Source organism: Lissotriton helveticus, chromosome 12, assembly GCF_964261635.1.
Source record: "Lissotriton helveticus chromosome 12, aLisHel1.1, whole genome shotgun sequence".
Classification (NCBI taxonomy): domain Eukaryota; kingdom Metazoa; phylum Chordata; class Amphibia; order Caudata; family Salamandridae; genus Lissotriton; species Lissotriton helveticus.
In genome coordinates, this window is record NC_136073.1 from 904,156,774 (window position 1) to 904,180,805 (window position 24,032).

The 24,032-nt window shown below is 53.3% G+C and overlaps 1 protein-coding gene across 1 annotated transcript in view; it reads left to right on the forward strand.

Moving 5' to 3' along the window:
* PLD2 (phospholipase D2) overlaps positions 1 to 24,032 on the forward strand; it is a 372,737-nt gene that overhangs the window by 328,651 nt on the left and 20,054 nt on the right. The window contains exons 22-23 of the mRNA XM_078670622.1: positions 11,322 to 11,371; positions 16,555 to 16,692. Of these exons, the coding sequence (XP_078526748.1) occupies positions 11,322 to 11,371; positions 16,555 to 16,692 (188 nt within the window). The remainder of the gene's footprint in view (positions 1 to 11,321; positions 11,372 to 16,554; positions 16,693 to 24,032) is intronic.

The window sequence follows — 24,032 nt, forward strand, 5'->3', positions numbered from 1 at the left end:
CCACAGGGGATGGTGTGCAAGAGAGCGGGCGGCAGAGTGCCAGAGGGAATGGTGTGCAAGAGAGCGGGCGACAGAGTGCCAGAGGGGATGGAGTGCAAGAGAGCAGGCAACAGAGTGCCAGAGGGAACTGTGTGCAAGAGAGCAGGAGGCAGAGTGCCAGAGGGAATGGTGTGCAAGAGAGCGGGCAGCAGAGTGCCAGAGGAGACTGTGTGCAAGAGAGCGCGCAGCAGAGTGCCAGAGGGGATGGTGTGCAAGAGAGTGGGCGGCAGAGTGCCAGAGGGAATGGTGTGCAAGAGAGCGGGCGACAGAGTGCCAGAGGGGATGGAGTGCAAGAGAGCAGGCAACAGAGTGCCAGAGGGAACTGTGTGCAAGAGAGCAGGCAGCAAAGTGCCAGAGGGGATGGTGTGCAAGAGTGTGGGTGGCAGAGTGCCAGAGGGGATAGTGTGCAAGGGAGGAGGAGGCAGAGTGCCAGAGGGGATGGTGTGCAAGGGAGCAGGAGGCAGTGTGCCAGAGGGGATGGTGTGCAAGAGAGCGGGCGGCAGAGTGCCAGAGGGGATGGTGTGCAAGAGAGTTTGCGTCAGTGTGCCAGAGGGGATGGTGTGCAAGAGAGCGGGCAGCCGAGTGCCAGAGGGGACGGTGTTCAAGAGAGCGGGCAGCCGAGTGCCAGAGGGGACGGTGTGCAAGAGAGCGGGCAGCAGAGTGCCAGAGGGGATGGTGTGCAAGAGAGCGGGAGACAAAGTGCCAGAGGGGATGGTGTGCAAGAGAGCGGGCGGCAGAGTGCCAGAGGGGATGGTGTGCAAGAGAGCGGGCGGCAGAGTGCCAGAGGGGATGGTGTACAAGAGAGCGGGCGGCAGAGTGCCAGAGGGGACGGTGTGCAAGAGCGCGCGCAGCCGAGTGCCAGAGGGGATGGTGTGCAAGAGAGCGGGCGGCAGAGTGCCAGAGGGGATGGTGTACAAGAGAGCGGGCGACAGAGTGCCAGAGGGGATGGTGTGCCAGAGAGGAGGAGGCAGAGTGCCAGAGGCGACGTGTGCAAGAGAGCAGGCGGCAGAGTGCCACAGGGGATGGTGTGCAAGTGTGTGGGTGGCAGAGTGCCAGAGGGGATGGTGTGCAAGGGAGGAGGAGGCAGAGTGCCAGAGGGGATGGTGTGCCAGAGAGGAGGAGGCAGAGTGCCAGAGGGGACGGTGTGCAAGAGAGCGCGCAGCAGAGTGCCACAGGGGATGGTGTGCAAGAGAGCGGGCGGCAGAGTGCCAGAGGCGACGGTGTGCAAGAGAGCAGGCGGCAGAGTGCCACAGGGGATGGTGTGCAAGAGAGCAGGAGGCAGAGTGCCAGAGGGAATGGTGTGCAAGAGAGCGGGCAGCAGAGTGCCAGAGGAGACTGTGTGCAAGAGAGCGCGCAGCAGAGTGCCAGAGGGGATGGTGTGCAAGAGAGTGGGCGGCAGAGTGCCAGAGGGAATGGTGTGCAAGAGAGCGGGCGACAGAGTGCCAGAGGGGATGGAGTGCAAGAGAGCAGGCAACAGAGTGCCAGAGGGAACTGTGTGCAAGAGAGCGGGCAGCAAAGTGCCAGAGGGGATGGTGTGCAAGAGTGTGGGTGGCAGAGTGCCAGAGGGGATAGTGTGCAAGGGAGGAGGAGGCAGAGTGCCAGAGGGGATGGTGTGCAAGGGAGCAGGAGGCAGTGTGCCAGAGGGGATGGTGTGCAAGAGAGCGGGCGGCAGAGTGCCAGAGGGGATGGTGTGCAAGAGAGTTTGCGTCAGTGTGCCAGAGGGGATGGTGTGCAAGAGAGCGGGCAGCCGAGTGCCAGAGGGGACGGTGTTCAAGAGAGCGGGCAGCCGAGTGCCAGAGGGGACGGTGTGCAAGAGAGCGGGCAGCAGAGTGCCAGAGGGGATGGTGTGCAAGAGAGCGGGAGACAAAGTGCCAGAGGGGATGGTGTGCAAGAGAGCGGGCGGCAGAGTGCCAGAGGGGATGGTGTGCAAGAGAGCGGCGGCAGAGTGCCAGAGGGGACGGTGTTCAAGAGAGCGGGCAGCCGAGTGCCAGAGGGGACGGTGTGCAAGAGAGCGGGCAGCAGAGTGCCAGAGGGGATGGTGTGCAAGAGAGCGGGAGACAAAGTGCCAGAGGGGATGGTGTGCAAGAGAGCGGGCGGCAGAGTGCCAGAGGGGATGGTGTGCAAGAGAGCGGGCGGCAGAGTGCCAGAGGGGATGGTGTACAAGAGAGCGGGCGGCAGAGTGCCAGAGGGGACGGTGTGCAAGAGCGCGCGCAGCCGAGTGCCAGAGGGGATGGTGTGCAAGAGAGCGGGCGGCAGAGTGCCAGAGGGGATGGTGTACAAGAGAGCGGGCGACAGAGTGCCAGAGGGGATGGTGTGCCAGAGAGGAGGAGGCAGAGTGCCAGAGGCGACGTGTGCAAGAGAGCAGGCGGCAGAGTGCCACAGGGGATGGTGTGCAAGTGTGTGGGTGGCAGAGTGCCAGAGGGGATGGTGTGCAAGGGAGGAGGAGGCAGAGTGCCAGAGGGGATGGTGTGCCAGAGAGGAGGAGGCAGAGTGCCAGAGGGGACGGTGTGCAAGAGAGCGCGCAGCAGAGTGCCACAGGGGATGGTGTGCAAGAGAGCGGGCGGCAGAGTGCCAGAGGCGACGGTGTGCAAGAGAGCAGGCGGCAGAGTGCCACAGGGGATGGTGTGCAAGAGAGCGGGAGACAAAGTGCCAGAGCGGATGGTGTGCAAGAGAGCGGGCATCCGAGTGCCAGAGGGATGGTGTGGAAGAGAGCGGGCGGCAGAGTGCCAGAGGGGATGGTGTGCAAGAGAGCGGGCGGCAGAGTGCCAGAGGGGATGGTGTGCAAGAAAGTTTGCGTCAGTGTGCCAGAGGGGATGGTGTGCAAGAGAGCGGGCAGCCGAGTGCCAGAGGAGACGGTGTGCAAGAGAGCGGGCAGCCGAGTGCCAGAGGGGACGGTGTGCAAGAGAGCGGGCAGCAGAATTCCAGAGGGGATGGTGTGCAAGAGAGCGGGCAGCAGAGTGCCAGAGGGGATGGTGTGCAAGAGAGCGGGAGACAAAGTGCCAGAGGGGATGGTGTGCAAGAGAGCGGGCGGCAGAGTGCCAGAGGGGATGGTGTGCAAGAGAGCGGGCGGCAGAGTGCCAGAGGAGATGGTGTGCAAGAGAGCGGGCGGCAGAGTGCCAGAGGGGATGGTGTGCAAGAGAGCGTGCAGCAGAGTGCCAGAGGGGACTATGTACAAGAGAGCGGGCGGCAGAGTACCAGAGGGGATGGTGTACAAGAGAGCGGGCGGTAGAGTGCCAGAGGGGATGGTGTGCAAGAGAGCGCGCAGCAGAGTGCCAGAGGGGACTATGTACAAGAGAGCGGGCGGCAGAGTGCCAGAGGGGATGGTGTACAAGAGAGCGGGCGGCAGAGTGCCAGAGGGGACGGTGTGCAAGAGAGCGCGCAGCAGAGTGCCAGAGGGGATGGTGTGCAAGAGAGCGGGTGGCAGAGTGCCAGAGGGGATGGTGTGCAAGAGAGCGCGCAGCAGAGTGCCAGAGGGGATGGTGTGCAAGAGAGCGGGCGGCAGAGTGCCAGAGGGGATGGTGAGCAAGAGAGCGGGCGGCAGAGTGCCAGAGGGGATGGTGTGCAAGTGAGCGCGCAGCAGAGTGCCAGAGGGGATGGTGTGCAAGAGAGCGGGCGGCAGAGTGCCAGAGGGGATGGTGTGCAAGAGAGCGGGCGGCAGAGTGCCAGAGGGGATGTTGTGCAAGAGAGCGGGCGGCAGAGTGCCAGACGGGACGGTGTGCAAGAGAGCGCGCAGCAGAGTGCCAGAGGGGATGGTGTGCAAGAGAGCGCGCAGCAGAGTGCCAGAGGGGACTTTGTACAAGAGAGCGGGCAGCAGAGTGCCAGAGGGGATGGTGTGCAAGAGAGCAGGAGGCAGAGTGCCAGAGGGGACTATGTACAAGAGAGCGGGCGGCAGAGTGCCAGAGGGGACTGTGTGCAAGAGAGCAGGAGGCAGAGTGCCATAAGGGATGGTGTGCAAGAGAGCAGGAGGCAGAGTGCCAGAGGGGATGGCGTACAAGAGAGCGGGCAGCAGAGTGGCAGAGGGGACTATGTGCAAGAGAGCGGGCGGCAGAGTGCCAGAGGGGACTATGTGCAAGAACAGTGCTATGAACAGGTGAAGGGGGCAGGAGGCTAGGGAGGGCTTAGACCACGGAGGTATCCCCTGTGAGCTCGCGTTTACAAAGGAACAGATATCACAAGCGTGGGAACAAGCTGGCAAGTGGGAGAAGTGCCTCAAGGAACATGCAAGAGAAACCAGTCCAACAAGGACAGAAGAGAAGATAAAGCAGGGAAACGAGACGTGAGAGGACTGGTCTTAGCGGAGATGCTGTCCTTCAGAACAGTCACTCATGTTCTCCAGGGCACATGCACATCACCAGCAGCATTTATAGGGCACCTTTAAAAACAAGCATTTACAATGCAACGGTTTCGCCTTTGGAGAAGTTAGAGCTATTGGCATTGTAAATGACAAAATTTGTATTTATGTGTTGGTTTTGAAAACAGATAAATAAATGGCATTGTCATTTACATTGCCAATAGCTTAATATCTCGCAAATGTGAGAACTATTGTACCCTACGGACGAGCTCAGCAGACAGCAATTACTACCACACACACACACCCAGACCCTCACACCCAGAGCCAGCCACACCCAGAGCCCCCCCCCCACACACACACACACACACTGGAGCAGTCACACACACACACACACACACTGGAGCAGTCACACACACACACACACACACACACCCAGGAGCAGTCACACACACACACACACCCAGGAGCAGTCACACACACACACACACACCCAGGAGCAGTCACACACACACACACACACAGGCGAAACCTAAAAACCTCCCGCCCATGCTCATTACTTGATAAACAGTACCCTCAACTCAACCATACCCGACATGGGTGACCAAATGAATTGTAGGTGTGAAAATTGTCCTGCCTGTCGCACGCAGGGAAAACAGTATTAATCTACTCTTCTTTGACATGACTAAAAACGTGCCACTGTGCAAACTAAAATTTGTAAGTGTCGGATTTTTTTCTACTTCAAAACAGAAGGGTTTGAATAAATAATGCCGAAAGTTAAATAATAAAAATGCTTAACATAATAAACTAAAAATCAGGGACTAAACCGAAAGACAGGGAGGCGAAAGTTATCCGGCGTGTCCTCACTTTTATAATTGTTAACTTCCTGGAACAGTTACGAAACCATGCAAGCCACTTCTAGGAGAGTAATATAGGAGGGATAAGAAAGCAACACGCGTGTGAAACGTGGGTAGGAAATGCAGAGGAAATGAGAACCTGCAAGCGATAACGACAGGTGCGAGAATTTAGGGCAGAGCGGGAAGGAATTCCCTGGCCGGGCGCTCGAGCGCACGCTGCGTGCTCCGCGCTGCTGCCTCGTGGCGCCACCGCAGTGTGCGCAGCACAGGCCGAGGGAGGGGCCGCGCGCAGCCCTCACACCGGCGGAAAGCGAGCGGGTAGAAGACCACCTGCGGGGTTTTGAAAGTGCAGCGAGTTTTTTTTTTTTTACAGGGGCGGTCGGCAGGCCACGGAGACCCAGGCTCACCGCTCTGGAGGGGTGGCGCACAGCGGCAAGCCGTAGGAGACCATCCTGGTGGCACTGCCCCTCCCCCCTCAAGCACTGCCTGCCTCCTGTTCCTCCAACATGGCGGAGGCCGCGCACCCTGCACTGCCACAATCCCCGCAGTACTAGAGATACCCGGAGCAGCGCGGCTTGCGTCTCAAACAAGGCAAGCGGGGACAAGACGGGCGCCCCTCCGCGTGGAACGCACCGCGGCAGCCCCGCCGCACAAAGCCCCCTCACCCTCATGGCCGCCGCGTGCGAGCAGCAACACTGCGCAGCGCCTATTTAAATCTCCCTCACTGACACCCACAGCAGTAGTGAGGAGGAGGCGCCATGCGCGACAACATGCACCTCGCCTCCACCACCATCAACCGCGCTCGCACCACCTGCACCAGGGCTCCCCATCCATCCACTCGCCGGCAGCAAACGCCACAATCTCACACCGCCAGCAACAAAAAAGCTCCCGTGATAGACACGTGCGCCACAGCGAAGCACACTACAGTGTAAACACACCCTGCGACCTCGCCAAACCAACACGTCGCCTGCGCCAAAAGACCTAGGAGAGCGACCAGCACGAACAAACGCCTGAAAGAAGCATTAACAAAACATACACACTTTTCCAACCAACACCAGCCCCCGCCCCGCGAGAAAGCCCGGGGAGGGAGCGGCGCCCAGGCCGCCGGGGGATGCGGCCCCAACAGGTCTCATGTCAACAACATGCGCCCGCAGACACTCACCACTCAGCAGCCTCCATCTTCTTCCCGCCCGCGCCCCCTCCCCTTTACTATCAACGGCCGGGCGGAGGGGGCGGCGGGACGCCGAGCTCGGGGGGAGGGGGCTGTGGGGAGCTTGAGCTACAGCGTCCAGCAGACACAGAAAGGGGAAAATAAACGCGGACTGCTAGTAAAAGGAGCGAAAGTGGCGCCAATGCGGCCTTCATGTGACCATGTGGGTGAATGAAGGGCGTCTCCCGCCTGAACGTAAATATCTACAAGCCCCAACTCCTCATTAGCATAAAAAACAAAGTACTTCTGACCCCGAGAGCAGCCAATCCTAGGCAGGGCTGCATCCGGAGGAGGACCTCCACCCCCGCCCTCGATGGCATACTATACATCGATAACATCTCGCAGGCACATCATGCCCTCACCGACAGTAACATTCTCAACGGGGCACATCGTGCGCCGGCGGCAACAAAAACAAACCCCCGCTCAGTCCCCCCCATACACTCACTTCAAATAACACTGCTTGACAGGACACAGAATGCACCCGCAATGACACCCCCGAGCAGGGCACAGCGTGCACCCACGCACTGAGCACGGCAAGCGCCCACACACAAAAAACAACAGCGCTTACAGGGCGCATCACATAGTCGCGGACAACACTCCTCGCAGGGAACAGCATGCACCTACACAGACAAAACAAGTCAGGTCCCGGCCAGCCAGCCAATCACAGCGCGGCCCGGGGAATGACGTCACGGGGGTGTCCCGGGCCGGCAGCCAATCATAGCGCGGCCCAGGACAAAGGGGCGGGACTTAAAAAAGACCGAGAAACGCCCCCGAATCGCGTTTTCACGGGGAAAGCGTGATTGACAGCCAATCTCTTCCAATGGCTAGCCTCCATTTATGGAGCTAGCCAATGGAAGACCGAGGCGGAACCAAAGCCCCATATGTAGGATCATAAGATTTCGCCCTGAGCAGAGCAACTGCTACGCAGTTGCAACGGCCAGGGCGAAACCTAAAAAAATGCAATCCAATATTTCAGCCAGTCGTGAACATGCACTAAGTTTAGGAGCCTGGAGGTTGCCAGCGAATGTGATTTTGGTGCCTGCACAACGTGGAAAAACCCACAGAAAAAAGACAAGTGCTTCAGAACAGGGGAAGGACGTGGCCTTGGTTATACAAATATGTGAGTTCAAAACTAGGAGAAGGGACATAGTGTCCAGAATAAGAGGAACCCAGAATATTGAAGGGCCCATGCGGCCCAGTACTGGAGTGTTGTTGTCGCTGCAGGTGAGAGCAGCGTGGTTCAGATGTGACGCAGAGCTGCGATGTCATGACTTGGAGAAGCGGGGGTGGCTCAGAGGGGAATCAGGCATTGTGAGGAGAGAGGTGCTGGGGGTTTACCCGTAAACTGAGCAGCATCCCATATTCAGTGCATTTAGACCTCACCAGGAACTGTTCAAGGGTAGAGGCTTTACACCTCACACTTCGACCTTGTGACAGTTTACAATTCTGAGGAATAAGCCATGAAAGTGGAGAAAAGTAGTGCAAAGGAGGAGGGTGTTGCTGTTTTGCAAACGTAGTTATGGTCACAAACCTCTGATTGGATAGAGACACCCAAAAGAGAGTGGTTTCTTTTTGCAGCTGTGATTTCTATAAAGCACATATTTGATATACAGGACAAGTCATGCAGGGTATGTAGCGTCCTCACATTGGCAGGGTGTGCAATGGACTTATGTTAGACTGTTTTAAGCATAGAAAGTCTGTGTAGTGCACTCTGGCTCACAGTCACATCTCAGTACCTCTCACACATCTCAGTACCTCTCATACATCTCAGTACCTCTCTTTACATCTCACACATCTCATTACCTCTCACACATCTCAGTACCTCTCATTACCTCTCACACATCTCATTACCTCTCACACACCTCAGTACCTCTCACACATCTCAGTACCTCTCACACTCACTCCGTCAGGACTCTTCTAGCTTACGGTACTATTAATGGATTAACAAAGCGAGAGTGCTATATTCAAATGTTTCTGTAAACAAATTCCTCCAGATAGTTAGGGGTCGATTCCCTACTGAATATTGTGACATTGGAGGAGAGGTCCACCCTGCCAACAGCATAATACCTTGTGAAACATTTAACATTTTGAATTATACCTGCTTATGTTGTAGCCTTGCATTCTACAGCACCTGAAACGTGATGCTTTAAGCATGTTTGCCACTACTTCCTGCTCCTCTTGTCTGACTACATTAAGGTGGTGCTGCTGTTGCGCGGACATTCACAGCTGCCAGGTGTCCCCAAGGCATATGTCTCACTTTAAGTCACTCCTGACATTTTTACAGACACCACATTGTATTCTGAGACTTGAAATCATTTTGTTAACCCTGTAACTATAGACTCAAACCCTCCAGCTGGAAAGTGCAGTTGCGTAAAAATGCAGAATTAGCTGAAGGCATCACACCAAAAAACAGGACACCTTACAGCTGTGAACTTTGTTGGTTTGTGGAATGCCGTGTCATGTTTTCACCATTATCTCATGTGCACGCTGACAGCACTCTTTTCACACATGCCTGTCACTTCACTCTGCATTGAATTTTTAAAGCCTTGGATATTTGGCAGGTGACCTGACATCAATAATACCTTTTTAAAATAGGGGGCTGATGTATCAAAGTGATTACTCATTCCCTGTCTGTGGGTAAATGTAATGGTACATATGGAAAAGGTTCTTATGAACCAGCCATTTCACCAATCAGCCATATCAGTGAAAACACGTGCACAGTCAAAAGATCAAATATGATTTTACTAATCCCAGACTCTCCATAGTGTCTAAAATAATTAGACCAGACCTAAAATATGCCCCTAAACCCCACACCTTTATCAAGCACACAAAACTGGAGGAAACGAAAGAAAGAAGGAATAATATGTTGGGGAAATCCATAAACAACAAAACTCAAGAAGAAGAATCTTAGAGCAGTTTTCTTGCTATTACTAAAGTGACATTATGTTGGCCCCCCTCAGAAAGAAATACAAAGGGTCCATTCTCTCACTTTCCATCCTTTAAATGGCATTTTAGTTCGTGGTTGTGCAGGTGTTTATCAGTGTTTATGTGTTTACACTGATAATGGCTGTTTCTATTTCAGTGGGGTTTTATTAGTTATTATAGGTTTAAACCCAAAACAGGATACCCTACTTTCAGGGCATTGGGAGCAGGCAGCATGCCAGGGACAGCTGTGTGCCCCACAGCACCATTAATAGGATGTCCATTTTATTTTTTGTTCCATCCTTTTTCCTTTAAGGAATAAAGAAACGTTAAGTAGATTCCTGTTGCCCCTTGTAGGCCTCCATTCAAAGCTGGTTTGGTCGGATTTGTAAACAGAGCCCTGCTTCTTTATGTGGTAAGACTCTGCCAATCCTGCCATTCAGCCATTTGAGCTTTTGTCACATGGCAAAATAAACATCAGGTCACAGAGACGTCAGTGCGCTCAAACCCAGGCTGCTTAGCAACTCCTGCTACAGTACAACAGGCTCTTAGATATTAAGGGTACAAATGAGGGCAAACTTTGCACGGGCATCACATTTGCACAAAATGAACACTAATCTCTCCACAATGGTTTATAAAGGCTCTTTGTAAATAAAGAAAAACAGATCTGAAGGAATCCTGATATCTGGCGTTGCAAATACTTACAAGTGCTGCGCCCGTAGGGAACACATACAATGCTGGTGTACACATTTGGTGCTTTTATTATGGATTAGTTGTTGATCCTGTACAAATCACTATGTTGCTAACCCTCTCTATTATTATCTGCCAATATCAAGAAGAGCAGCTGTAAACAGGATACCATGCCATATTAAAACCTGAACATTTACAAGGCCCTCCTTCCGCGTGGCTGTACGCGGACAGGAGCACAGCCCCTGCCTATCCCCTCTGGCACAAAGGGTTTGGAAGATGAGGATCCCTCACCCTAAACCAACCCTGCACTGAGCCCCAGAACTCGTGAACCCCACACCCTCCTGTTAACATCTTGACATCTCTAAGCTAGCAGAGTCAGGGATTTTCCCTAGATTAAGCCAGATTGGGGAACCCAGTGGAAACCGGTGCCTAAGGAATCCACTGTCCCAGAGTCCAGCCTGTTGCTCCCCATTCCGAGGATAAAAAGTACAATTTCCAGATTCCTGAATGGAGAAAGTCACCTGAATCAGAGATTTCTGCCACCTGGTACCTCTGCACCAAAATCTGGCAAACTCATAATGAGGGACAAACTATCTCTAGAAGATGAGACGATGCTGAGAAGTGAAACACACCATCTTCAAGTTTGAGCTCGTCACAACTCTGCAGTGCATGAGGGGCACCTCCTCGTGCACTGCAGAGTTTGCTTCCATGGGTGTATCTGAGAAGGGGTCTACTCTCCTCTAAACAGTGGTTACACAACTCACTGAGGCGCACGTAAAGTTACTGAGATGTTTCTCAGGTTGGTCAAAACTCATGTGACGATGTCTTTTGACCGGCACCGCTCCCAGTCACCGAGGGATTGTACAGACTCTGAGGGGAGCTCCCCGTTGAACAATATAGGCATCTAAAAATGAACGTCTGCATCTTACCCCGTATTACCAGCAATCTTGTTGTCTTTGGTTTCTGTCCTTGAAGTGCTTCGCACTGTCCTCCAGGTAAGGACGGCTTCTGTGAAACGTTATCCCAAATGAGCACCACCACATCGAACTGCAGCAAGCGTAATGCAGATCTTTCGAATATCTTTACCAAATTAGTTGAGCAACATCGCCCCGGAGCCCTCTGCTGCTTGCATCTTCATAAAGGTTTGCCGGGAAATTAAAAGTGAACACATGTCTCACCTGGCTTGTAGTAGATGTTGTGAATTCCCTTCCTGGCCAGCCAGCAATTAATGCTGGTCTTCCTTTATAGAGTGTCTTAGGGCTAGCCACCATCCCTAGGCTCTAGGTCTGATGCTGTGCTCGTTTCTTTCTTGCAGCACAATCTGCAGAGGAGAGTCTTCCATAATCCACCGCCTGAAGGACGTAGGTAAGTGACCCCAGCAGCACCAGGTTCTCTGACACTCGGACTCAGGTGGCGCATGGGTTTTGTCATTCATAGGTCTGGAATGAATCTTTGCATGTCTTGTTTTCCAGTACGCATGAGCTCTGGTGTGCCAATTCATAGATGACCAAGTACGCGTGGTGTTTGTAACATGGAATCAGGAGAGGCTCTGTGGACTAGGAGTGATAGTCAACCTGAAGGGAACGTTCTCTTCTCCCCCCACTTACCCTAAATGAGAGACGAGTTAGTGAACTCAGACACGGCAGCTGGTGGACGAGCTTCATAGTGCCAGTGTGGGCCAGATAGCTGGTATCCGGAGCCAATACTGCACTAGCAACGCTTATGTCTTCTCCTTCTGAACTAATAATCACTGGCGATGTTACACGTCAGCTGTAGAAGATGGCATTGCAAGTACCTCTTACACCTTCGCAACAGAGAAAACCTCACCAGTTGCATCCCATCAAACGTGCACATTAATAAAGTGTTGTCCCTTTCTGAGCTCAGAAAAAAACGTCTTACTCCCATCCGTACTGGATGACGCTCCTTCACAATCATAACAAACTTATCAAACAAAACATTTCACAAGACAAGGCTAAGCTTATGGAATAAGCGCATACTTCCACGTGATCTCAGGGAACCTCTACTTTATTTCTGGGATGAACAAGTGGACGTCTGGAGGCAATATCGTTAGCTCGGGTCAGTTGCAATTGGCCAATGCTTGTTGTTGGATGTCTTGTGGTAGAGGAACTGATGTCCTCATCCCAGTCTGTGGCGGGAATGTTCCACACTTCCAACGTGTTGGTACTGCTAGCAGCATAGATGGGAAATAATGGGTCCAGGTATGCCGGCAAAATCCACCATCCGAGGCAGGGTGGGTCCAGGCATGCCAGCAAAGCGCACCATCCGAGGCAGGGTGGGTCCAGGTATGCCAGCAAAGACCACCATCCGAGGCAGGGTGGGTCCAGGCATGCCAGCAAAGACCACCATCCGACGCAGGGTGGGTCCAGGCATGCCGGCAAAATCCACCATCCGAGGCAGGGTGGGTCCAGGCATGCCAGCAAAGACCTCCATCCAAGGCATGGTGGGTCCAGGCAATCCGGCAAAGACCACCATCCGAGGCAGGGTGGGTCCAGGCATGCCAGCAAAGACCACCATCGGACGCAGGGTGGGTCCAGGCATGCCGGCAAAGACCACCATCGGACGCAGGGTGGGTCCAGGCATGCCGGCAAAGACCACCATCGGACGCAGGGTGGGTCCAGGCATGCCAGTAAAGACCACCATCCGAGGCAGGGTGGGTCCAGGCATGATGGCAAAATCCACCATCCGAGGCAGGGTGGGTCCAGGCATGCCGGCAAAGACCACCATCCGAGGCACGGTGGGTCCAGGCATGCCGGCAAAGACCACCATCCAAGGCATGGTGGGTTCAGGCATGCCAGCAAAGACCACCATCCGAGGCATGGTGGGTTCAGGCATGCCAGCAAAGACCACCATCCAAGGCATGGTGGGTTCAGGCATGCCAGCAAAGACCACCATCCAAGGCATGGTGGGTTCAGGCATGCCGGCAAAGACCACCATCCGATGCAGGGTGGGTCCAGGCATGCCAGCAAAGACCACCATCCAAAGCAGGGTGGGTCCAGGCATGCCAGCAAAGACCACCATCGGACGCAGGGTGGGTCCAGGCATGCCGGCAAAGACCACCATCCGACGCAGGGTGGGTCCAGCATGCCAGTAAAGACCACCATCCGAGGCAGGGTGGGTCCAGGCATGACGGCAAAGACCACCATCCGAGGCAGGGTGGGTCCAGGCATGCCGGCAAAGACCACCATCCGAGGCAGGATGGGTCCAGGCATGCCGGGAAAGACCACCATACAAGGCAGGGTGGGTCCAGGTATGCCAGCAAAGACCACCATCTGAGGCAGGGTGGGTCCAGGCATGCCGGCAAAGACCACCATCTGAGGCAGGGAGGGGCCAGGCATGCCGCCAAAGACCACCATCTGATGCTGGGCAGGTCCAGGCATGCCGGCAAAGACCACCATCCGAGGCAGGGTGGGTCCAGGCATGCCGGCAAAGACCACCATCCAAGGCAGGGTGGGTCCAGGCATGCCGGCAAAATCCACCATCCGAGGCAGGGTGGGTCCAGGCATGCCGGCAAAGACCACCATCCGAGGCAGGGTGGGTCCAGGCATGCCGGCAAAGACCACCATCCGAGGCAGGGTGGGTCCAGGCATACCGGCAAAATCCACCATCCAAGGCAGGGTGGGTCCAGGCATGCCGGCAAAGACCACCATCCAAGGCAGGATGGGTCGAGGCATGCCGGCAAAGACCACCATCCGAGGCAGGGTGGGTCCAGGCATGCCGGCAAAGACCACCATCCGAGGCAGGGTGGGTCCAGGCATACCGGCAAAGACCACCATCTGAGGCAGGGTGGGTCCAGGCATACCAGCAAAGACCACCATCCGAGGCAGGGTGAGTCCAGGCATGCCGGCAAAGACCACCATCCGAGGCAGGGTGGGTCCAGGCATGCCGACAAAGACCACCATCCGAGGCAGGGTGGGTCCAGGCATGCCAGCAAAGACCACCATCCGAGGCAGGGTGGGTCCAGGCATGCCGGCAAAGACCACCATCCGAGGCACGGTGGGTCCAGGCATACCGGCAAAGACCACCATCTGAGGCAGGGTGGGGCCAGGCATGCCGGCAAAGACCACCATCCGAGGCAGGGTGGGACAAGGCATGCCGGCAAAGACCACCATCCGAGGCAGGGTGGGTCCAGGCATGCCGGGAAAGACCACCATCCAAGTCAGGGTGGGTCCAGGCATGCCGGCAAAGACCACCATCCAAGGCATGGTGGGTCCAGGCAATCCGGCAAAGACCACCATCCGAGGCATGGTGGGTCCAGGCATGCCGGGAAAGACCACCATCCAAGTCAGGGTGGGTCCAGGCAATCCGGCAAAGACCACCATCCGACGCAGGGTGGGTCCAGGCATGCCGGCAAAGACCACCATCCGACGCAGGGTGGGTCCAGGCATGCCGGCAAAGACCACCATCCGAGGCAGGGTGGGTCCAGGCATACCGGCAAAGACCGAAATACTACAAGCGGAACCGCTTGTCCTAATGCGCACAGTTGCTTTACCTGCTGGGTTGCTACTGTTTGAATAAACTGTCCTATTCAACAGACATTACTTGACAATACGTTGTGCAATCGACATTAGTAATGCAAAAAATATTTTCAAAGAAACTTTACTGTTCAATCCTTTATGCTTTAGACGAAAAAGTTCACATATTATACTCCAATTGTATACATCATTGGGTTATATTAACATTTTCTCAATTATAACTTGCAGTACATATACATTTCTTTATAGTGCCCTATGCATTTCGGGCCCTTGGCCCTTCTTCGGGGGCAGAATCTTGTAATCACGAATTTCTACCTTAGGTTGTTACTAGGAACATTGTTCAATGTCCTGCTCAGATGCTCGCCGAATTGTTGAGAAATCGTCACGTGGTGATCAGTGGATGGAAGATTCAGTCAAGTGAATTCTACCTCTTACGCGGGTTCAATGTCCGCTGTGACTCATCTCAGAAGAGTTCCGGCTTGCCTCTAGGGTCCCGCACCCTAGAGGCAAGCCGGAACTCTTCTGAGATGAGTCACAGCGGACATTGAACCCGCGTAAGAGGTAGAATTCACTTGACTGAATCTTCCATCCACTGATCACCACGTGACGATTTCTCAACAATTCGGCGAGCATCTGAGCAGGACATTGAACAATGTTCCTAGTAACAACCTAAGGTAGAAATTCGTGATTACAAGATTCTGCCCCCGAAGAAGGGCCAAGGGCCCGAAATGCATAGGGCACTATAAAGAAATGTATATGTACTGCAAGTTATAATTGAGAAAATGTTAATATAACCCAATGATGTATACAATTGGAGTATAATATGTGAACTTTTTCGTCTAAAGCATAAAGGATTGAACAGTAAAGTTTCTTTGAAAATATTTTTTGCATTACTAATGTCGATTGCACAACGTATTGTCAAGTAATGTCTGTTGAATAGGACAGTTTATTCAAACAGTAGCAACCCAGCAGGTAAAGCAACTGTGCGCATTAGGACAAGCGGTTCCGCTTGTAGTATTTCTGTTTATTGATAAAGCACATTATGGACATTGTGCCCACCTAAGCAGCACGCATGTGACAAATAGAACAAATACCGATTATCATTGTGCATAGTTAAATACGGTGTGCCTAGCCAACTCTTTCATTTATACCGGCAAAGACCACCATCCGAGGCAGGATGGGTCCAGGCATGCCGGCAAAGACCACCATCCGACGCAGGGTGGGTCCAGGCATGCCGGCAAAGACCACCATCCGAGGCAGGGTGGGTCCAGGCATACCGGCAAAGACCACCATCCGAGGCAGGATGGGTCCAGGCATGCCGGCAAAGAACACCAGGGCGGCTGGGACAAGAGGGAGATGTTCAAGTGGCCACAAACTCTGCATGGACGCTGTGGGAGACTATGGAACGGAATGTTTCACCCTGTGCAAGATGTCCCTTTACAGCAGCATTTTGGGGGGGGGGGGCACATGGTCATGGTGTGCAGTACTTATGACGCTGTTCACTGCTGCCCTCCGCACTGTCTTGGCCTGCATCTATGTGCACTGTCAGTTTAGCTGGGATGTTATGAACCCTGAGTGGCCACTGCACAGAGTGTTTTATGGCAATATTGAAGTTTTTATATCAACCTGATTATATATCAACTCCACAATGTAGGCTTCAACATATTGTCAACGTAAATAGATGTGGACTTAATAATAGTAAATCTACTGCCCTACAGGTGCTTCCCGTGACCAAGGGCAGGTCAGCAATATTGGCCTTGATTTTGTTGCATTCAACCCAGCTCCCAGCTCTGATCTTAGTGTTTGTTGAGTGTGCGTGCCTCTTTCGACGAGTGATGTGTAAGTATTGCTCATCCATTAATTTTTCTCTTGCCCAAAGTCTAGTAAAAATTTGCAAATGGAGACATGAAGGGCCTGCAAAGTTGCTTTTAAAGTATTGTATATCTGGAGTTGTGGCTAACTTGGTCTTGTCATCTCTGATTTCCAGTTAATTCAAGGCCTTATCGCCTTAATGTCTATTTTTGTTGGGTAACTTTCTTTCTCCCCCTTTTCCAGTTGGTAATGAGTGGAAGAACTACTTCTCCGTGTGCGGACTGCGGACCCACGGGGAGATGCCGAGCGGCTCACTCGTCACCGAGCTCATCTACATCCACAGCAAGATGCTGATTGTGGATGACCGCAGGGTTATCATCGGTGAGTTGCAATGCCCGTGTTATAGCACATAATGGATCTTCAAACACAGCTGATGATGGTCTGCTTGGTTTAGGATTAAGTGGAGTAGGGACATTACTTTAGCTGTCCTGGAGCTTCATTTGGACCCAGTCGGTGCCAATTCTAGCTTCTTCAGTGTAGAAAATAATTGGGGGGCACTACCAACCAGAATATAAGATCCTTAAGTATTGCCCGGCGGTGTCGCCTCTTGAACCCACAAAGAAGTTAAACTATTGAAGAGGCAGGCGCTGGAGACTGGAAGGCAGGAAACAAGGTTTTTATTCTCTCCGGAGGAGAACACAACGAAACGGACAGAAGGTATCGTTCTGAGGTGCTCTAACTGCATCCCTGAGGCCTGGCCTCTTATACACACGTTTATCTGTTTATTGCATGTAACACATTCTCGTCGATACTTTGAAGTACGGAAAGACATCCTCAGAATCCCCCCCTTCCCAGCCCGTTCCCACGCAAGGTTACAGTGGAAGTCCCCGCCCCGTTCACAACAGGTGATGATCATCGCGCAGCTGGATATTCCGCCGATTCACGGAGTGTGTGGGGTTCGATCGGATCTCGTGGGATGGGGGGGCTTTGATCATCTCGGGGGTCCTTTGAGGAGGGAAGCTTTCTATTGTACGGGGAGGGGCAAGGGATTGGTATCGGCAGAGCTGGGTGCCGGCCTGGGAACGGGGAAGACAAACGGGCACACAGGGAAAAGGGGTTTGCATCAAAGGGCCGGAGATCATGAGAGGGAAGCAGGGAGGTGTCGCGCTGGGAACAGGATGAGGGCCTGGGGCAGAGCAGCGCCGGAGAGGGGTTTATGACTCAAGGCAGGTGCAAGCAGGGGGTTGCCAGCGAAGCTAGGAGGGAGAGAGAGGCGCGCTGGCTCTCGGTGAGAGTAGGGAAGCCATGGTGCCCAAAATGGCGGCTGTTTTACGCGCACAAAAGGTTTAAGGAGAGCAAGAGGGCGCCGATAATGTTGACGGTTTTAGCCCAACTTTCAACAGTCCCCCCTTTTCAACATATCTAGCCACCTTGCTTTACTCAATGTCAATTTTCATCAAATTCCTTACTTCGGTATCATACAATGCTCTCATATGTTCGCTTCCAATGTCCACAGTTTTGGGAAAAATACAACTCGCACATAAAGAGCACATAGGTGGCAAACATTGAATTCCTAAGCATAGGCCACATATTACAACTACGGGAATCAGGATAATGGTGAGCAGTCTCCAGCCCCAGCTTTTGACGGTGTCCCAGAACCAACCACCAAGCGACCATTCTTCTTGCTCTTGGTGAACTTCCGAAGAGAGTCTGTGAAGATGTTCGATGGCTTTGTACACTGAGGGTGAGTTGTCCGGTATGTATGTACAACAGCTGGACCCAATAATGCGGCATGCTCCTCCACGGTCCGCCAGAACCACATCTAGAACGAGGCGGTTCTGCAGAGCCACCAAACGGACCGCTTGGAGCTCGGCAGTGTTGTTGGCAAAGATGCCCGCTGTGATGTTCATGGTTGTCTCGACTGCCTGAGTCAAATGTCGGATGGCACGGCTGTTTGCCATCGGGCCCCAGAGGGGGACGAGTCCTTTCATAGCATCAAGGAACTGCGCCCCTGTTGAGTCGGCTTGTTCAATGTCTTTGGCTCGTTTTAGCCGGTGGTGATTCGCTGGGGCTACATAAGTCGGAGGAAGGACGAAGGAGATGTAGCAAGTGCCCCCCCAGCCTTTGGGGAGCCAGGTGTAGGCCTTCGTGCCGCAGATGAAATACATGTTTGGGGATGACACAAAGGAAGGTGGATTCGTGGAGTCCAAAGTTCTGGTAAAACGGCAAGCGCTGCGACCCACCAGCTGTGTCCCAAGTCCTTCTACACACATGTGGCCTGTGACGTTGATGACCGTCAGGGCCACAGTCAGAGTGGCAGCCGTTCGTTTCCGCAGATAGGAGAAGGTGGGTCTGGTTGGATTGTTGAACACCTGCATTTCGATTCGTTCTTTAGCCGGAATGTCCATTTGGTTCGAGTCGCTGGGGGTCAGCGGGCAGAAGTGTGTCTTTGTCTTGTTTCGCCCGGCCCCGTGAGAAGGATGTGCTGCAGTTCTGCTGGAGGTGGCATTGCCCGTATAGCTTTCTTGCAGGAGGATCAGCCAAGCAAGGCAGGAGCCGTGGACAGAGAAGGGTGAAGGGATGAATGGTATTGAATGTCCAGTGGCATGGGGTAGCAACCCACAGATCCAGCAGTTGGTGGTATTGGTGGCAAGATTGTGCTGGTGAAGTAGCTGCACGAAAGAGTTGTTCCAAAACTCCTTTCGTCTCTCTCTTAGTTGAGGAGAGAGCGAAATTAGATAATGTTCCTTCATGGTGGTAGGCTGAGCAGTGGTTAGGAATGTTTCGTGAGCAGGTGCATGTTCTTCCATAATCCAGAGCGTAGTCATGAGGAGAAAACAGAGGAGGATTACGATGAAGAGTGCAATTGTCTTTGAGCTATGGAGTCTGTCTATTCTCGGATTTCTGTAGTGGGTATTTCCTGCTGTCTCCGTCGGCTTCTTATTTGGCGCTTCCATCATCTTCTTATCTGGCGCTTCCATCATCTTCGTCTTCAAGGTGCTCGGTAGTGGGCAGGACCACAGACTTAGTTTTAGCTTCTCTCCAGGTAACCCTTGGTAGTTTGGGTCACCGTTCTGAGATCCCTTAACCTAGTCCGTGGCCTACTTAGCCGAAGCTCCCTCCTTTCGACGCAGGAAATACCCTTCTCGAGACGGCACAGTGGGGTCAGGATGTTTTGAAAGTTCAAGTGTCTCAGTATCAGGGTAGCAGTTCAACGATGGTCGGTCCTGGTTCAGGAGCTCTTCTTGGGTGTTGACGGTGTCTGTCGTGGCCAGGGTTGGAGAGACCTTTTTGCAGTGGTGAGCGTGCAGCCAGTGTTTCTTCCCCTCCACTCGAAGTGCGGTCCGAGTGGTGATCAGCACTTGCCAGGGGCCCGTCCACCGGGGTTCCAAACTCTTTGATCGCTGAAAATTTCGGATCAGCACGAAGTCCCCCGGCTGGATGGCGTGACCCGGACCCCTGGAAGCATCGGGGATGGCCTGCTGCACCTGCTGATGAAGGACAGACAAAGTTTCAGTCAATTTGTACAGATAATCAGACATTAGGACATCCGGAACGTCATGAATGGAAGTTGGTTTCGGGGCAGACCAGACGCTCATGGGTCGACCGAAAACAACTTCATAAGGGGTTAAGTGATGTCGGGTGGGGGTAGAGCGCATCGATAGCAATGCCAATGGGAGGGCGTCTGGCCATTTCAGGCCCGTCGTAGCCACTATTTTGGCCAGTTTAAGCTTTAGTGTGGCATTGTGTCGTTCGACAAGCCCAGCAGATTGAGGGTGGAAGACTGCGTGGAATTTCTGTTTGATACCCAGCCCATTTAAGATGAGCTGGATAACTTGGGCTACAAAGTGGGGGCCATTATCACTCCATAAAACACGACAGAGGCCATAACGGGGGAAAAACTCCTTTAACAGAACCTTTGCAGTGGCCATAGCGGTGTTGTCACGGGTTGGATATGCTTCCACCCACTTGCTAAATGCGCACACCACGACGAGTACATATTTCAGGCCTTGGCATCTGTCTAGCTGGATGTAGTCCATCTGCAGGACTTCAAATGGGTGGTTTGGGACCCCAAATCCCCCCCGGGGTACTACAGTTCCTTTCCCGGGGTTGTGTTGCAGGCATATTAAGCATTGTTGGACCAGGCGTTTGGCGGACTCTGGGATCTTGTCATTGTGCCAAACCCTGGAGACAAGTTCGATCATGGGGGCTGATCCTATGTGGGCAGGGGAGTGTGCCATGGTTAATATGGGAATCAAGTACGAATCAGGTAGCAACCATTTGTTCGTGTCTTTTGTCCGCCAGCAGCCTTCATCGTCTTTCAATCCCACCCGTGTCCATTCAGTCAATTCGTGTTGTGTGCTAGTCGTTTGTATGTCTCTAATTGTGTCCTTGGCGTCAGTCCAGTTTTCTGCTTGTGACCTGGTCACGTACATATGTGTTGTCGTTCTGTTTTCAGCTGTCGTTCGGGCGGTGATGTCGGCTAGTGCATTTCCCTGTCCAATAATGTCTGTCACTTTCTTGTGTGCCTGGCATTTGATAACGGCAAGTTTGTTGGGGAGGAGGACAGCTTCGATTAAGGCGGAGACTAAATCCCCGTGCAAAATGGGTGTGCCGTGTGAGGTCAAGTATCCTCTCTCCCTCCAGAGGAGCCCAAAATGGTGAACCACCCCGAAGGCATACTGGCTGTCAGTGTAAATGTTCGCTGTGGTTCCTGTTGCCAGGATGCAGGCTCGCGTCAAAGCAATCAGTTCCGCTGCCTGGGCAGATCGCTGGGTGATGCGGGCTGTTTCTACTACAGTTCGAGCCGTGGTGACTGCATAGGCAGCGGAAGTGGTACCATCGGAGAGTTTGATGCAAGAACCGTCCACCCACAACTCCCCGTCGGGGTCAGGGAAAGCTGTGTCTCTGAGATCGACCCTACTCCTGGTCTGTTCGTCCGTAAGAGTCACGCAGTCATGTACGGGGTGCACATTGGGATCGTTCTCTGGCAAGGGTAACAGAGTTGCTGGGTTCAGTGTGGTGCATCTTTTCAGGGTGATATGGGGGGCAAGCAAGGTCAGTTCGTATCCAGTCAGTCGTGCACTCGTCAGATGTTGTGTCTTGGTTTGGTTCAGGAGGGTGTCGACTGCATGGGGTACCAGTACCGTGAGGGAATTCGAGAGTACAATCCCCTCACTCTGTCGGATAGAGACTGCAGCAGCAGCTACAGCTCGAAGGCAGGCAGGCAAGGCTCTGGCGACAGGGTCAAGAGTGGCAGAGAAGTAAGCGCACGGTCGTTGCTTAGGGCCGATGGCCTGGGTCAGGACAGATAAAGCGCACCCCTCCCTTTCGTGAGTGTAAAGGGAGAAGGGCTTTCTGTAATCAGGGGTACCCAGGACAGGGGCTGAGCAAAGGGCATCTCGCAGTTCTGTGAAGGAAGTTTGACACTCAGGAGTCCAAGGGAGTGGGAAAGGGACGTCTTTGTTTAGCAGAGAAAGCAGTGGTTTTACAACGAGGCTGAAGTTTGGTAACCATTGTCGGCAGAAGGAGGTGAGGCCTAATAGGGAGCGAACTTGCTTCTGGGTTTTAGGGACAGGGGTATCTAGAATGGTTTGGATTCGATCAGGGGTGAGTTTTCTTCCATCTTTGGACAAAAGGTGGCCTAGGTAAGTGACCTGGGGTAGGCAGAACTGCAACTTCTTCTTGGAGACCTTGTGGCCATTTTCCGCAAGGAAGTGCAAGAGTTGAATGGTGGCGGTAACCGCTAGAGGGGTGGTGTCGGCTGCCAAAAGGATGTCATCGACATATTGTACCAACACCACCCCGTCGGGTAACTGGACTTGGTCTAGTTGTCTTTTGAGGGCCTGGCTGTAGATGCTAGGGCTTTCCGTGTAGCCTTGAGGCGCTCGGCAAAACCTATATGAGCGGGCTTTTAGGGTAAAGCCGAAGAGATATCGGCTGTCTGGGTGGATGGGGATGGAGAAGAATGCGTTCTTGAGGTCGATGACGGAAAAGGTGGTGGCAGTGGATGGAATCAAGGTCAGGATGGTGGTGATGTCTGAGACCACAGGGTACTGGGGTACCACCACTTTGTTGATCTCTCGGAGGTCGATGATGAAACGGTATGCTTTCTCATCTCCCTCTCCCTGCTTCTTGATAATGGGCAAGATAGGGCTGTTGCAAACGTTGCTAACCACTTCCTCTACCACACCTGCGTCTATCAGTGACTGGATAATCATTACCAATGCCTTCTCGCCCTCTGGCGATATCCGATATTGTGGGAGTTTTGGGAGTGTTGCGTCTGGTCGGACAGTAATGTGCACTGGGTCAATTAACATACGCCCTACGTCCGAATCCGCTTTGGCCCACAGATACGGAGGTAGAGTGTCAAGCAGGGACGCGTCAACGTCGGTGATGGAAAACATGTGTCGGGGGGAACAATGTCTAAGCAGAACGGGGTTGTCGTAAAGAAACACTCGAACTCCATCTTGAGAACACCTAATCGTCGCTCGGAAGTGTTTCAGTAAGTCAAGTCCCATAATGGCGTCAGGGCTATTGGAGGAAAGCAAGAACGTGGTGTCGGTGGTGTTGTTTTCTACGTCAAAGAGAATCGGGGCAGACAAAGGGTTGGTGGAGGGCGTTCCATCGAAACCTGTCGATGTTATGAGTGAGCCAGACAAGGGTGCCCTTGGAATCAGTCGTTTAGATAACGCACTACGTGTTGCGCCAGTGTCTACCAGAAATGGAGACTTGGTACCCAGGACCTTAGCAGTGACATAAGGGCCCTGCTGGTCAACATAGAGCTTGACTGGATCCCTCCCTCGCCCTTGGCTGTCCTATGCGAAGGTGTGAGTGTCGTCATAGTCAGATTGTTGATATTGGTTCTGCCTGGGTCGGTCGAACGTATTTGGTCTGCTTGATCTGTCATTAGTCGCGTCATTTGGGGGCCCTCGTTGTTGTCCCTTAGGTCTCGGTCCGTTTGCTACATCTCTGGGGTCTCTGTTTCTGATCATTTCCAGAAGAACTGGGCACTGGGATTTCCAATGGCCAGTCCCTTTGCAGAAAGCGCACTGGTCTTCTCTAAGGTCTGTGCGTCCACTGTAGGAAGTCAGAGTGCGGTCCTGGGGGAATGTAGTCTTAGGGACGTTTGTCTGGTAGTTTCCCCGGTATTGGTCTCGTCCTATAGTCACCCCTTGCAGTTTGGCAATCATCACCCTCTCTTTTAAGTCCTTCTTCTTTTTCTCTGTCGCCCTATCGTTTTCATTTTTCTGATGCTCATAATATTGGGCCATTTGGAGAATCGCTGTAGGTTTGGAGGCTGCCCAACTACTCTCGCTGGCCTGTAGTTTCTGGGAGATTTCCGATGATAGGCCCTTAACATAATTCTGGACAAACAGATGGTGTCCGGTTGCAGTGGTCATGTCCTGGCCGCTGTAATCGGAGAACACCGTTTCGAACCGGGAGAAGTATTCCGATACATCCTCCTGGGGTTTTTGGCGACAGGCTGTTACTATCGACCAGTCCACTTTCTTTTCTGGGATTAGGGTTTTTAATTTCTCTACGATTTTATCTGGGAGGTCTAGAATGGATTTCAACGGCTTTTGTCCTGGTCCCCGTTGTTTGTCCAGGTCATCGAGTTGTGACCAGGTATGTCCAAACAGCTCAAGGTGGTCGACTTTCCGGATTTGCTTCCACACATCAGCTGGTAGACATAACCCGAAGAACAAGTCGATGTCAGC